The sequence below is a fragment of the Henckelia pumila genome, chromosome 4 (genome assembly GCF_033568475.1).
Source record: "Henckelia pumila isolate YLH828 chromosome 4, ASM3356847v2, whole genome shotgun sequence".
Lineage (NCBI taxonomy): Eukaryota > Viridiplantae > Streptophyta > Magnoliopsida > Lamiales > Gesneriaceae > Henckelia > Henckelia pumila.
This window is the reverse complement of record NC_133123.1, coordinates 130294959-130311215: the sequence shown is the minus strand read 5'-3', so window position 1 is coordinate 130311215 and position 16257 is coordinate 130294959. Positions and strand designations below refer to the sequence as shown.

The 16257-nt window shown below is 35.4% G+C and overlaps 1 protein-coding gene across 1 annotated transcript; it reads right to left on the bottom strand.

Moving 5' to 3' along the window:
- Nucleotides 1–1661: 1661 nt before the first annotated feature.
- On the bottom strand, nucleotides 1662–5089 carry LOC140861745 (uncharacterized). The gene is made up of 4 exons (XM_073264761.1): nucleotides 3602–5089; nucleotides 2858–3489; nucleotides 2476–2757; nucleotides 1662–2373 (listed from the first exon to the last, which is right to left on the bottom strand). The coding sequence occupies exons 1-4, from the start codon at nucleotides 5087–5089 to the stop codon at nucleotides 1662–1664; spliced, it is 3114 nt and encodes a 1037-aa protein (XP_073120862.1).
- Between the last annotated feature and the right edge of the window lie 11168 nt (nucleotides 5090–16257).

Here is a 16257-nt window from a genome sequence, read left to right as displayed (position 1 = left end):
TAAATTTTGCACTCTTTTCCTGAAAATCAAAATATATCTACTTGATTATAAATTTCACAGTCAATGCATATTCAATATCCTTTGCACACGTAGGATAATCACATAAACAATACCAATAAAACCAATTTGCAGATTTTTTTTGATAAGAACAATATGCAGATTTCAGTTACACTAAACCTCAATCTAACTTACCGTCCACAGGTGTGAAACACGATCAGCACTTGGGCGCCAATAGAAAACTATGAAAGTTTTAGGAGTTACTCAAAACAGAGCACTACAAGTGGAAGAGCCATCTATACACTTCAGGAGTAATAATATGACCACCGTTGTATTAATATGCAATACATTGATAGTGAATTCTGGCCCACATGACACAGCCTCGCTATCCACTAAAATAGTAGCATCATGCTACTTTGCCGACATAGTCAAAGATTGACTTACCAGCCCAATCAAAGTCAAAACTCAAAAGGCATAAACATCTCAATGAAGGACCAACCTATCATCTCAGTACATTGTACCCAACTTCTCACAGAAAACTCTCCATCTACCAACAATATAACCTACCATGACAATAACATTATGACAATTAAAAAAGATACTTCTGAAACTGCTCAATGCTGGAGAAAATAATAAGAAATGATAAGTTAAATAACATAAACACAAACTACTAAAAAATAGGAAACATTGTAAATTATAATACTACTTACTGATTTTGGTCCATAACTGTGAATTAATACTTACTTGAAAGGAAGTTGACAATGCCTTCTTTACAAAAACTTCCCACTGATATTGATCCATAAATTCGGGCTTCAAAAGACTAAGATCTCGTGAAGCCGTTCGACCAGTATTAACTTCTCGTATGAGTATTTGCAGCTTGGACTTTTTATCGCGCCATAACTTACCTAAATTTTGAAAGATTGATTTTTTTTCCCACTCCTCGACCTTGAAATGCAGCTGTAAAATATGAAGCGTGAAATATGTCTAAAAGTCTTGTTATAGAAGTTGAAAATAATAATTTAGTGACAGAAGACATTACCTGAAGACAACTCCACATCTTACTTTTCACATCTTCGTCTACATCATTCCATCCATCCAATGTATATGGAACAAATTCTTTAACCAAACAACCTAGAAAAGAGGAGTACTTTACCGAATTCTCTCCAATTGGTTGTCCAAACTCATTACGTTCCAGCACTTTGGGCTTTTGTTGGCCACTAACCAAAATCAACTTTGATGGACCTCGTCCCTTTTTCACAGCAATTTTTCCGTCGTCAATAGACTTTTTACCATGCAAATGTTGTGAAGAATCAAGTGAAGTATTAGAGTCCTTTCCCGATAGCCTATTCACAATATTTTCCTGCAAATAGTATAAAAAGATGTTGAAATGCACTAGTCTACTTACTAAAATAAACCAAGAAATTAAAAAAAATACAAGATATCACCTGAATTTCATCTATAGATGCTCTGTTGCGTTTTTTCCCCATTTTTCTCATCATTTCAATGCTATATAATGACATGACAAAACATTTAATATGGCATGATGCAGTTCTGAAACTATATAAGAAAAATATATTGCAAAATTAAATAAAGAGGAATAGTACTTGAGAAGAACATTTATTAATTGAAATAAATAACTATAAAATCTACAGCTGAAATTTCAATCACGGGATATCAGTCACATCAATTCCCTCACACTCATTTCTTGAATACGGTTCTTTCTCAGTAATGTTAATCTCAAGTTTGGAGACATCAAGAGGTTTTGATACCGTATATGCATCCTCTTCAAGCAAATTCATGTTATGAATACCTCGAGGCGGTGCTTTAAGCAACACATACCAATTTGATTCATCATTGTCCCTAGAATAGAAAACTTGTTTTGCTTGTGATGCTAAAATGAAAGGATCATTTTCAAAAGTTCTTAGTCCTTGGTGTAAGTTGACCAATGTAAATCCATCTTCAATTTTGACACCAGTTCCAGGATTGGCCCAATCACACCTAAAAACAGGCACTCTGAAAAAATAATAGTCTAGTAACACAATATCTTGTATAACCCCATAGTATGATAGTCTTCCTACTGTATGTGTGCCAGTAGAACTAGATTGACAAATAGTATCAGCTTCAACCGAAACACCACTATCTTGAGTCGACCTTGCGACATCAACTGTGTGGAACCTCTGTCCATTTATAATATAGCCTGTATAAGACATGACATTCTTTCTTGGACCATGTGCTAGCCATCGAATCCGATCTGAAGAGTTGTCAGGAACATGTTTTGATAACCATTCAGCAAATGTTTCCATATGTCGCTTTTGTAACAATGTTTCATTACTTGTGAAACGATGATCTGTTTGTTTGAGCTCCTCAATGTGCATCCTATTTAAAATCATTGAAATGTGATTGTTAGTATATATAAATTATGCAACACACCATTATGTAACACACCATGAATATTAGGGTTGCGATTTTACTACTCACTTTATGAAAGGATCAATTTCTGCAGTATTGAACAACACATATCGATGTGCTGCTTGCAACACATGTTCTTCTAAAAACTTTTCTTTTCCTTGAGAAATCAAGCGACCTTCCATTAATCCATTCTCCAAATCCTCATTCCGATTAGATCGGAGACCAACACTAGCTGCCTTTTTTATATAAGCACTACAAAACCGCATTCGTTCTTCAGCGAGGTAACACTCAGCTATGCAACCCTCTGGCCTCGCTCGATTTTTCACATACCCTTTAAGAGTTTTCATAAATCTAAATAACAAACAAAATTCACATGAGAGAAGTGTTGATAGCAAAATATAATTCTTTGTATGATATTAAATTAGTATAAAGAAAAATTAATATTTATTACCTTTCAAATGGATACATCCAGCGAAAATGGACTGGCCCACACAGACGAGCTTCTCTTGCCAAATGAATTGTCAAATGAACGGAGATGGTAAAGAAAGAAGGTGGAAAGTACCTCTCCAACATGCATAGAGTTTCAGCAATATTCTCCTCGAGTTGTTCTAGACGGTTCCTATCTAACACTCTTTGACACAACTCATTGTAAAACGCACAAAGCAAGAATACAGCATTACGTGGACCTTTTGGTAGAAGACTTCTCAATGCTACAGAGAGCAATTGTTGCATTAGAACATGACAATCATGAGATTTCAACCCAATAACCTTACATTCTTCTAGAGAAACACAGTTACCAATATTGGAGCTATAGCCATCAGGTAACTTTATTTTCTTCAACCTAGAGCAAAATACAGCCATTTCTTTTTTAGACAATGTGTAAGAGGCAGCAGGCAAGTGATACATGTTTTTCCCTTTTACTTGAGGATGTAATTCTTTTCTAATGTTTAAATGCATCAAATCTTTGCGAGAGTTAACACCATCTTTGGATTTTTTCTTCAAGTTTAGCATTGTGCCTATGATATTCTCGCAGACATTCTTTTCAACATGCATCACATCTAATTTATGACGTAGCAGAAGCCCCTACAAGTTAACCAACAACACATTTCATATATCAATTCAAGATTCATGACAATTTATGAATGAAATATAACAAATTTATAAAAGCTAATTAATAGAGTGCAAAATAACTTACACTCCAGTACGGCAAGTTGAAGAATATTGACCTCTTCTTCCACATGTGAACTGGGTTTTGAGCTTTTTTGGAATCATCCCGAGTCTTCCTCTTTTTCTTTGTGTTATTGATATCCGTACTTTTTTGCTTTTTACCCCAATCATTTTCAATGTCTTTCATTGCATCGAAAATTTCTAATCCAGTCAAAGGCCTAGGTTTGCCTTTTGTCTCTTTATTCCCATCAAACCACTTCTTTTTTTGACGAAATGGATGATTAGGAGCAAGAAATATTCTGTGGCCTAAATATGCAAACTTTCTACTATACTTAAGCCACATAGAACATACGCCTTCACCACATATTGGGCAACCAACTTTCCCCTTTGTGGCGCATCCAACTAAGTTTCCATATGCTGGAAAATCATTGATTGTCCACATCAAAATAGCCTTCATATTGAACACTGACTTGCTAAATGCATCATACGTCTCTACACTCGTGTCCCATAACTCCTTCAAATCCTCTACTAGAGGTTCCAAGTATACATCTATATCATTTCCTTGTTGCTTCGGGCCTGGAATCAATAATGTCAACATAAGATTTTCCTTCCCCATACACATCAATGGAGGAAGGTTGTAATTGACCAAAATAACAGGCCAACAACTATATCTAGAACTAAGATCACCAAAAGGATTGAATCCATCTGTTGCAAGACCAAGCCTAAGATTTCTAGGATCTGATGCAAAAGCTGGCCACTTATGATTTATTGTATCCCAAGCTACTGAATCAACTGGATGACGCATCATATGATCTTGACTTTTATGGTTGGAATGCCAAATCAAGTTTTCGGCTTTTTCTTCTGATTTAAACATCCTTTGCAATCTTGGTATCACGGAAAAATAACGTAGAACCTTTTCAGGAACTCCTTTAGAAACTTTGTTGGTGACTTTGTCCACCTTCCATCTTGAAGAACCACACTTTGGACATGAGTCCAAATCTTTAAGATCTTTTCTAAATAGACAACAATCATTTGGACACGCGTGAATCTTCTCATATCCTAAATCAAATGGTTTTAACAACTTTCTCACCGAGTAAACATCTTTTGGAAGAGTGTTTTTTCCTGGAAGCATCTCACCTAAGATCTTAAGGAGCTCATTGAAACTATTGTCAGTGTGACCATTTGTGGACTTGTAATTGTATAATGTAACGACGGCTGACAACTTTGTATAAGTTGTACAACCAGGGAAGAGAGGAGTTTCAGCATCTTCTAATAAATCACCAAATTCAGAATCTCTTGCCTCAGACATATTGTGTCCAACCCCTTCATCCGAGACAAAGGCATCTCTATATAAGTTATAAGCATCTCTACTTTCACCCTCTTTTTTCTGAACTTTTCCTGAACTACTTTGACCTTGAAATTGTGGAATATAAGTTTCACCATGGAAGACCCAAATCGTGTAAGAAGGATCGAACCCATTAATAATTAAGTGATCGTACACTAGATCAAATTTCATATACTTCTTATTTTTGCAATGTTTGCAAGGACATAAGATTACTTCACGTGTTTTGGCATAGTTCCTAGCTTGCGTCATAAATTTTTGAACCCCTTCTTCATACTCGGGTACAAGCCTTCAAGGCAGATGAATCCATTCCTTATCCATTTCGTAAATAACACAAACTCTAACAAACAAATATATGACTTCAATATATATTAATACTATAATACTAGCAAAGTAATTCAAATTTAATAATTTTTTTTAAAATGGTTCTCTATACTAATAAAATAATCTGAAAAACATGAATAAAAGAAAATTATCCTGATTTGATAAATAGTTACAATATTTAATCCATCAATTTTTTGTAAAAGTTGGACTTAAAAATAAAAATTATATACAACATAACATAAAAAATTATATCCAAAAATAATACTTACATACACACACATAAACACATATACATACATGCATTTATTCATTTTATTTTTATTTTTAAAATCTTTTGGTAATTAATATTTACCGATTATATTTCTTTAATAAAAATCAATAAAAATATTTATAATTTAGTTATAAATAAATATTATAAATTATAATGATTTAATATTACTAAAAATAGTATTTTTTATAATTACAATAAATATCAATAATGGAAAAGTTGGAGTTTTTATTTCAAGAATGAACCGTACATGTAAAAATAATAGTTGTATAATGTATAAATACGATATCACTGCTTAAATGCCACAAATAATATTATATGGGATTCACATGCTCCAAAAGCAATCATATAATATTTCGTGACCTTATAAGGTGTTTAACGACGAAGATATCCAAATACTTCAAATACTGGACAAATGTTCAATAGATTGTTATTAATCAAATATCGGATAAATATTCTAAAATACACTCATTATTCATTTCTGTGCAACCGACATTTCTTTTTTTTTTTTTTTGTTAAAAGTGGAATTACTTGGAATGATGCCAAGATTAATTGATAGAGTTGAAAATGGGAACTTATTTTCATAAAAAAAATTCCAGTTTTGCTCCATTAACATACAGGTGGCTCTCCGTTAAACAATAGAGGAAAAATTCAAGCAATGACATATCACATACAAAATTACCCAAAAAAATTAGAAAAATGCATAGAGTCCTACACTCTGAATCAATTTATGTAACAAAAAAAAAACAGTGACCCAAATCGAACACTCTTATATTCTCATTCAACCAATCACACAAGTAACACAAATATGTCTTTATATGAATTGAACACCCAAATTAAAAAAACGTTCTTATTTTCTATTTTGTAAAAAACGCATGTGCCCTGGTAGTGTTCTGGTATATACGTGATTCGGTTGTCACTGTGTTCGAATAATTGATAATTGAATTGAATTCATAACAAATCGCTACCCAAATTTCCAATAAAATAAATGAAATAAAACACCACGAAATTGCAAGAAAATGTAGATTTATAAACCCAGATAGATTTGAAACTTACAGGAGATGAGAAGCGCCGTGACAAAAATCTCCACAATTCTGAATAGAAAAAGAAAAATAAGAAGGAAGGATTCTGTAGTCCGTAGATGTTCGAGAAATATATCGCCGCTGAATGAGAGAAAAGAGGGAAGAGCGCGAGAGATTTTGGGATTTGGCGGTAGGTTAATTAATCTCTTATTACTTTGTTATTTTATTGATTCGAGAAGATATTACTGTAAATAATAATAAATCCTATTATAAATTAAAAAAATTATTGTAAGACTATTAACGGCGTATGTCGCATGCCGTAAATATTAAATTTTAACAGCATATTTATAGCTCGCCGCTGAAATAACTATTTACGTCGTTTATTTTCTGCACGTCGTTGTTTGTATAAGTTATAATAACATTAACGGCGTACTTGGATGGGCGCGCCGTAAAAATTAACATTTGCGGCGTGCTTTTAATGTGCACCGTTGATGTTGCGCCGCGAAAAGTCATTTTTTTTGTAGTGTCCTACCTTCCATCAACGATCAATGTATGAGATGCTACCCGCGGTTACGGTCCGGCTCATATTATTGGGGGGCCGTTCTTCGGAAAGCTGTACATTGGATCGACACATGTTGTAAGTTGGGTGGAACTCCCATGGGATTGGCTCATATTATTGGGGATCCACATGGCGACCGTCCATCACAACTTAATATTGATGGGTTATCTTGACATGTCACAATAAACGACGTCATATTATTGGGCCCTTATTGGACATGAGGTAAAAACATGGGGGTTACTTTGGAAGTAATTGGGCTCTACCTTTTGAAAATTATGGTTGGCTGATATTATTCGGGATCATGATTTGTCAATTGGACTCCATGTTCTCACTAAGGAAAACAGTTTCCCGTTTTCACTAGAGGGTAGTGAAATCGTTAAAATAGTGGGAGTGTAATTCATAAAATTAAAATTCGCCATATTTTATGTCTTAGTAAATTAATTAAACAATCATTGATTATTGTCTGTTTCCTTTTCAGTATACTATTACAATGACTTCTCGTAATCCACTGTTTTCAATTCTCGAACAAAACAAATTGACTGGCGCAAACTTTACGGAATGGTTCCGTAAGTTGAAAATTATTCTTAATTCGGAAAAAGTTTTCTACGTGTTAGAGAAGCCGCCTCCGAAGGAAGCCCCGGCTAATACAAGTCCGGAAGAGTTGGCCAAACTTGATTTATGGTGGGACCATGATATCAAGGCCAAATGCTACATGCAGGCTTCGATGTCTGATGAGCTTCAAAGGAGATTCGAGGATGCCGTGAATGCTGCTGACATTCACAAGAACCTCAAGGAACTCTTTGGAGCTCAGTCAAGGTCGGAGAGGTATGCCACCGTCAAAGAGCTCATGACGAGCCGCATGCGAGATGGGACTTCGGTCCGTGAGCATGGGGTGCGCATGATTGGGCTCATTAAAAAGTTGGTAACACTCGACTTGACTTTGGAGCATGAACTTAGCGCGAACTTGTTGCTTCTATCACTTCCTTCACCGTTTGACGGTTTTGTGATGAACTTCAATATGAACAAGATAGAGGCCACTCTTGAAGAGATGGTCAATATGCTTGTCATATATGAAGCCACACTAAAGAAGGATAAACCGGTACTCTTGGTTGGCTCCTCTTCTAACTCTAAGAAAGGACCAAGTGGAAAGAGTAAGAAACGTTCTGCCCCGCCCAAGAAGATTGTACCAAATAATAAGGGAAAGACCAAGGCTTCAATTGGGATAAAAGATGAAAACGTTTGCCATTACTGCAAGAAACCCGGTCATTGGAAACGTAACTGCAAGGAATACCTCGAACAGTTGCGAACTGCAAAGGGTATGTTTTACATTGAAATAAATGTTTCGCTTAATACTTCTTCTTGGGTATTGGATACCGTATGTGGATCTCACATCTGCAATGATTTGCAGGTGATGACAAGAAGTCGTAAGCTAAGGATGGGTGAGACCTAGCTAAGGCTCGGGAATGGTTCTAGAGTCGAAGCCAAAGCTATAGGAGACATTTATTTAGTTTTGCAGAACAATTTTAAGTTATTTTTGAGAGATGTTTTATATGTTCCGGATTTGGTCAAAAACATTATATCTATTTCTATGCTTGATAGAGATGGTTTTTCTTGCAATTTTGTGAATGGGATTTGCAATATTTACAAGAATGAATGTTTGATTGGAAATGGACAACTTGAAAATGATCTATATAGCTTAAAATTAAAAGACGTTCCAATTAATTATGTTGATAAACCGGTAACAACAATTAAAAGGAAAAACGATAGTCAAAACCCGGCAAACCTTTGGCATGCTAGGCTAGGTCATATTTCCTCAAGGAGGATGAACAAGCTAGTGGGAGAGGGCATGTTTGATATGTCTGATATTAACTCTCTACCTACTTGTGAGTCCTGCCTAAAGGGAAAAATGACTAAATCTCCTTTCAAAGGGAAACCTGAGCGTAGTCAAAATCTGTTGGATTTGATCCATACGGATGTTTGCGGTCCATTTAGGATTGGTACTAAATGTGGCAACACCTACTTCATTACCTTTACCGATGATCATTCTAGGTATGAGTATTTATATTTAATGAAATATAAGTCTGAAGCATTTGAAAGGTTCAAAGAATTCAAGGCTGAAGTAGAAAACAAACTAGGTAAAAGTATTAAGGCACTTCGATCGGATCGAGGTGGAGAATACTTAAGTACCGAGTTTTTGGACTATCTAAAAGAGAATGGGATTCTCTCTCAGTGGACTCCTCCTATGACACCTCAGCTGAATGGTGTTTCGGAGCGTCGCAATTGAACTTTGTTGGACATGGTTCGATCCATGATGAGCTTCACTGAGCTCCCACCTTCGTTTTGGGGCTACGCTCTTGAAACGGCGGTATTATTGTTAAACAATGTCCACACTAAAGCAGTAGATAAAACACCATACGAGTTATGAAATGGCAAAGCTCCTAAGTATTTGTACTTGAGAATTTGGGGATGTCCTGCTTACGTGAAGCAGACAGTGGGAGATAAGTTGGATAGTCGATCCACCTTATGTTATTTTGTAGGGTATCCGAAGAATTCAATCGGATATTATTTCTATCATCCTGCTGAAACAAAAGTGTTTGTTTCAAGGAATTCCACCTTCTTGGAGAAGGAGTTCTTATTGGATAAGAAAGGCAAGATGATAGAACTCGAAGAAATTCGAGAAGAACCCGAGATACAAAATAGCGATCCTACACCTCAAGAATCATCACAAGACACGCCTATTACTAGGAGATCCGAGAGGACTTCTAGACCTCCTATTAGATATGGTCTTCTTCTTGAAGGGGATCAAAGTGAACCTGACAATGGATGTGATCCAAGAAATTTCAAGGAAGCAATTTCTGATGCGGATTCGAATTTATGGCTTGAAGCTATGCAATCGAAAATAGACTCGATGCATTCTAACCAAGTTTGGTCTTTAGTAGATCCTCCCGATGGAATTGTTCCAATTGGGTGCAAATGGATCTACAAGAGAAAGCTTGGGCCTGATGGAAAGGTATTGACCTACAAGGCACGATTGGTGGCAAAAGGTTATACTCAAAGACAAGGAGTTGACTATGATGAAACCTTTTCACCAGTCGCAATGTTCAAGTCCATAAGAATCCTTATTGCCATAGCAGCATGGTATGACTATGAGATATGGCAAATGGATGTAAAGACTGCATTTCTTAATGGAAACATTAAGGAAGAGATCTATATGATGCAGCCTGAGGGATACACATCCATGGGAAGCAAGCATAAGGTATGCAAGCTTCAGAGATCGATCTATGATCTCAAACAAGCATCAAGAAGTTGGAACCAGAAATTTGATGAAACGATAAAGGATTTTGGTTTTATCAAGAACCCGGAGGAACCATGCGTGTACAAGAAAGTAGTTAAGAATGCGGTAACATTCTTAGTACTTTATGTTGATGACATCCTACTCATGGAAAATGATGTAGGGATGTTGCAGTCAACAAAGATATGGTTATCAGGTAGATTCTCGATGAAGGATTTAGGTGAGGCATCCTATATTCTAGGAATTCAGATCTATAGAGATAGATCTAAAAGAATGATAGGACTCACTCAATCAACCTACATCGACACCATATTGAAAAGGTTTTCAATGGATGGGTCCAAGAGATGACATCTACCTATGTGTCATGGAGTTTCTCTATCCAAGTCTATGTGTCCCAATACTGATGAAGAGATAGAGAAGATGACACACATACCATATGCGTCAGCCATAGGTAGTATCATGTATGGGATGATATCTACCAGACCGGATGTGGCCTATGCTCTGAGCGTCACGAGCAGATATCAAGCCAATCCTGGTCAAATGCATTGGAAAGCCGTGAAGGATATTCTTAAGTACTTGCGAAGGACTAAGAATTTATTCATGGTTTATGGAGGGAGAGAATTGAAGTTGGAAGGCTATACTGACTCTAGCTTTCAATGTGACGTGGATAACTCGAAATCAACCTCTGGATTTCTATTCGTGCTCAATGGCGGTGCTGTCTCTTGGAAGAGTTCCAAGCAGGACATCACAGCAGATTCCACCACTGAGGCAGAATACATTGCAGCATCAGCTGCTGCTAAAGAGGCGGTTTGGATAAGGAAATTTATCCAAGAGTTGGGTGTAATTCCTGAAGCTGTTGGTCCAGTCCCGGTATACTGTGACAACATGGGTGCCATTGCTTAGGCAAAGGAACCAAGGTCTCATCAGAAGTCCAAACACGTACTGAGGAAATACCACATCATCCGGGAGATCGTGGAAAGAGGAGACATCAGTGTCGAGAGAGTGGCCTCTACAGACAATATCGCTGATCCACTTACTAAGCCCTTGCCAGGACCATTGTTTGACAAACATCGCGAAGCAATGGGATTATGTAGTATGACTAGTTGGCTTTAGGGCAAGTGGGAGATTGAAAGAGTGGGTGCCCGGTTAGCCAACTTGTGGCTAAGGGCTTTTATGACTCTATGTAAAACAATCTTTTGTTTAATATAATTTACACTTTTATAATGGCATTGACTTTGTCTTTCTTCATATTGTTATATTATGATATACTATTGTCTTTTTGATAAAGACCTTGAATATACTATAGTGTATGTAAGATGTGGTAGCACATGGGGATAGCTATCATGAAACACATCTTATAGTCACTGTATATTCTAAACAGTTCCTAGTCAATTGAGCCGTCCGCAAATAAGGATAAGGATCGCTCGAGATTGAGACTAGCATTTGCGATGCCGAGTACCACGTTTCATTGGTATGGAACATAGAGATGTTCAAAGCATGCAAATGGATATTCATATGATGAATGATCAAACTACCCTATTCGAACTTTCCAAGTGGTTATCACTTATCGAGTGGATAAAGTCCGCGGCTTTGGTTGTACACCATTAGTCCTTATTACTTGAAATATCATTGAGACTCTATATGCTAGTACTGTACTTTGACTCGTTTACCGACTCTATTGGGGTCATCAGGTGTCGGGATTGGGTACACTTACGACACATATAGAAGTCGATGCTTTGTTGTCAAGGATTCACCACATACTTGCGAGTGTGGATATCCTATGCGATCTGAGGAGATATTAGTGTGACGAATCTCTGGCCAGAGTACATGATGTGTTTTAGGTTACTTGGTGTTCCTAGTAACACATGCGATGTCACTAATAGATCTCCAAGATGTTATGCATAGTTATCGAATCTCGAACGACTCTCGATGCACCAATGGTTGTTGATTCGATCGGGATATATGGTTGAAGGGACCGTACTGTATGCTAACCAAAATCTACTGGTTCTTGCAGGCACTATCAGTAATACCTAGGGAATCATGGGGCGATGTTGCTAGGCGCTCTTACCATGATTCGATGGGTAAGTCGGAAATTGTTGTTCCTAGTCACAAGGAGTTGTGAGCCCACGGCTAGCTGTATTCCTGAACCATTGAGGGTTACACAAGTAATGGATTACTAAAACCCCGTAGAGATAGTTAAATTTAAAGAGTTAAATTTAATGAAAGAGAAGTTGGACTTCTTATTAAAAGGGAGTGGGATTTCCTAAAATGACATAGGGATGGACATTTTTGGAAATCACTGAATTCGGATTCAGAAAAATTATCTTGACTTTAAAAGATGCAGAAATGGTTTCTGTGCACATTGGTAAAATCAGTTTATCAATCGGAGTCACGGTGAATTTTATATTAATTTCTAGAACAACGGGCTTGGCTTGTTGGGCTTAAGTTATGGATTGTGGGCCCTAAGGAGTTAGAATCCTAATGCAATTATAACTTAATCTAGTCTAGAAATTATCTATAAATATATGTACTGTGTTCGAAAATTACACAAGTTTTCAGTCTAGCAATTTTCAAAAATCAGTCCATATTATTCAAGAGGTTTTTCGAAAATTTCTCTGTCCCTTTTGAAGAAAATTCGACTTGTGTTTTTGTGAAAAATTACAAATCGAATTAACAGATCATATCTGTTTATTCTCTACGTAAAACTTCTGATTGATTTCTAGTGCAGTTAATCAGAGGGTTTCTGTTTTTCATTCGTGGACCTAATTTCGGAGTTAGATCGTGACTGTTATCGGTTCCCGAAATTTACAAGAAGAGCAGATTAAATTCTGTTGGAGTCCACGATCAAGCCTTTGCTTGACGAGGTAAAAATTTAACTGTGTTTTTATTTTTACTTGAACAAATTTAATCGTAAAAGTTTTGATACCCATATATGGAATCGTTCCATATAATAAAATAAAATTTTAAACTTCCACTGCACCGGGTATCAATTCTTAATTGATCTGAACACGTTTTCCAACAAATGTTTGTCCTACAATCAGAACACAATGTTCTCATTTTAATAATATTTATCTCATCTATGCGTACTAGTTGTGCTCGATCTCGCACTCATGTGTTCTGAAAGATGAGTGAAATTAGAGTAATGATAGTCCTCATAGAGGAGAAAACATCATATTTAACAAGTTAAGAGTTTGAATTTTTGAAAATATACCCCTATTGTATACATTGGGTGACAATGAACATCCACAAATGATGCTCTCATTGGGTCATGATCAATGTCTTCCTCATACACCTTAGACAAGAGTGGGACAAGACACATTACTAGACAAACACTTGGGTGTTGGTTCTACCAATCTCTAGGGATTGAAAACTTTTCTCCTCTTGTGTCATGCAGTGTATTATAGGATATTGGTGCATATTAACATGGTCATGTCTTCTTGTTCCGCAAATCAAAAATATTATTATGCATAAGTCTGAGATTGTTCCTAATACATGACATTTTAATTCAAAGCCACTTTAACTTGGATAGTTTGATCCTCATGACCCACAATGTTTGTCCTACAATCGAAACACATTGTTCTCGATTCAATAATATTTATTTCATCTATGCGTACTAGTTGTGTTTGATCTCGCACTCACATATTCTGAAAGATGAGTGGAATTAGAGTAAATGATAGTCCTCAAAGATGAGGAAACATCATATTAAACAAGTTAAGAGTTTGGATTTTGGAAAATATACCCCTATTGTATACATTGGGTGGCAATGGACATCCACAAATGGTGCTCTCATTGGGTCATGATCAATGTCTTCCTCATACACCTTAGACAAGAGTGGGGCAAGACACATTACTAGACAAACACTTGGGTGATGGTTCTACCAATCTCTAGGGATTGAAAACTCCTATCCACTTGTGTCATGCAGTGTATTATAGGATATTGATGCATGTTAACATGGACATGTCTTCTTATTCTGCAAATCAAAAATATTATTCTGCATAAGTCTGAGATTGTTCCTAATACATGACATTTTGATCCAAAGCCACTTTAACTAGGAGAGCATGATCCTCATGACCCACAATGTTTGTCCTAAAATCGGAATACATTGTTCGCGATTCAATAATATTTATCCCATCTATGCGTACTAGTTGTGCTCGATCTCGCACTCACGTGTTCTCAAATATGAGTGGAATTAGAGTAAATGATAGTCCTCATAGATGAGAAAACATCATATTAAACAAGTTAAGAGTTTGAATTTTTGAAAATATACCCCTATTATTTACATTGGGTGGCAATGGACATCCACAAATGGTGCTCTCATTGGGTCATGATCAATGTCTTCATCCTACAACTTAGACAAGAGTGGGGCAAGACACATTACTAGACAAATACTTAAGTGATGGTTCTACAAATCTCTAGGGATTGAAAACTCATCCTCACTTATGTCATGCAGTGTATTATAGGATATTGGTGCATGTTAACATGGACATGTCTTCTTGTTCCGCAAATCAAAAATAATATTCTGCATAATTCTGAGATTGTTCCTAGCTAATACATGACATTTTGATCCAAAGTCACTTTAACTAGAGAGTGTGATTCTAATGGCCCACTTATATCTAATCACGTAATTGTAAATATTGAGCAATGAATAATATTATTACACATGATCTCATTGAATAATGAAAAAGATGCATTCTCCTATATATTTTTCAAAATATTACACATGACATAAGATGACCAACACTCAAGTAATTGGATGATGATTCCGAGATTGTTCCAAATTAATTTTGATTTATTCCAAATTCAGAAGAATTCGAACCTAATTTATTTTTGTTGGTTGACATGTTCTTCTTAGTAAGATTACTCGAATATATATTTATATATTTCATCATAATATATATATATATATATATATATATATATATATATATATATATATATATATTCGATCATAATTTTTTTTTATTTGGTTGACATATTCAATCTTAGTAAAACAATTTATCAACCTAGAAAGACGAATAACTATGCCAAATTATATAAATTATGTACTGTTATCTTTAATTTTTGTACCAAAAATACAGAACACATATAAAAATTGATTTCACTGAAGCTTATATAACAGATTGAATCACCTTGAGTTTACAACATGTCTTCATACTAATTAATTATTGTCATAGTTACATCAACCTCAAAAACATAACCATATAATAAAAACAACTCAAAATTATTTTTCAGCGATCCATGTTCAACAGATAATATAGTCATTTCTTCATATAACATACTCGCAGCAACACAAGTTCGATTAGTGTCCATCTTCACCGTCTTTTTACTTGTCCTCATTTCTTTTGCGGGCTACTCCAATGAAATCAAAAAATACATTAACAAACAGATTGAAAAAAATTGAAGAACCAAAATAAAGTTTAAGAAAAATTGGATTTACCATAATCACTTAATCATTTCAAATGAATAATTATTCCAATGAAGCAGCCAACAATATAAACAGAAATCATATAACAAATTCAAGAACAAAAACATAAAAATAGAGATAAACACATGAAAATAAATAACTAAAAAATAATTTATGAACCTTAAAATATAATTGAAAGATTTAGAGTAAAAAATCCACTGTGACAACCAAATAAATAAATGAGTATGTTTTTATCAAACTAAATAATAAAACACTCGCAATTTTCGATAACGAAATCAAAGTCAAGCATTTAAAACAAAATTTACAAACTTCTGCATAATCATTCAACAATTTTGAATAATTAATCAAAGAAAACAAATAAATAATTTAAACAAGAGAGTGACCACAATCAACACTAGAACACCACAAATTTGGGACAAAATGACACAATCGAGAATTACAAAAAAAAAAAA

Bases quoted from the DNA above. Each gene is read 5' to 3' on its own strand.
- LOC140861745 (XM_073264761.1), bottom strand. From the start codon at position 5,089: ATGAAATTTGATCTAGTGTACGATCACTTAATTATTAATGGGTTCGAT. The intron at 2,758-2,857 runs GTAATAAATATT...TTTGTTATTTAG, and splicing joins TGGATGTATCCATTTGAAAG to ATTTATGAAAACTCTTAAAG. The intron at 2,374-2,475 runs GTGAGTAGTAAA...GATTTTAAATAG, and splicing joins GAAATTGATCCTTTCATAAA to GATGCACATTGAGGAGCTCA.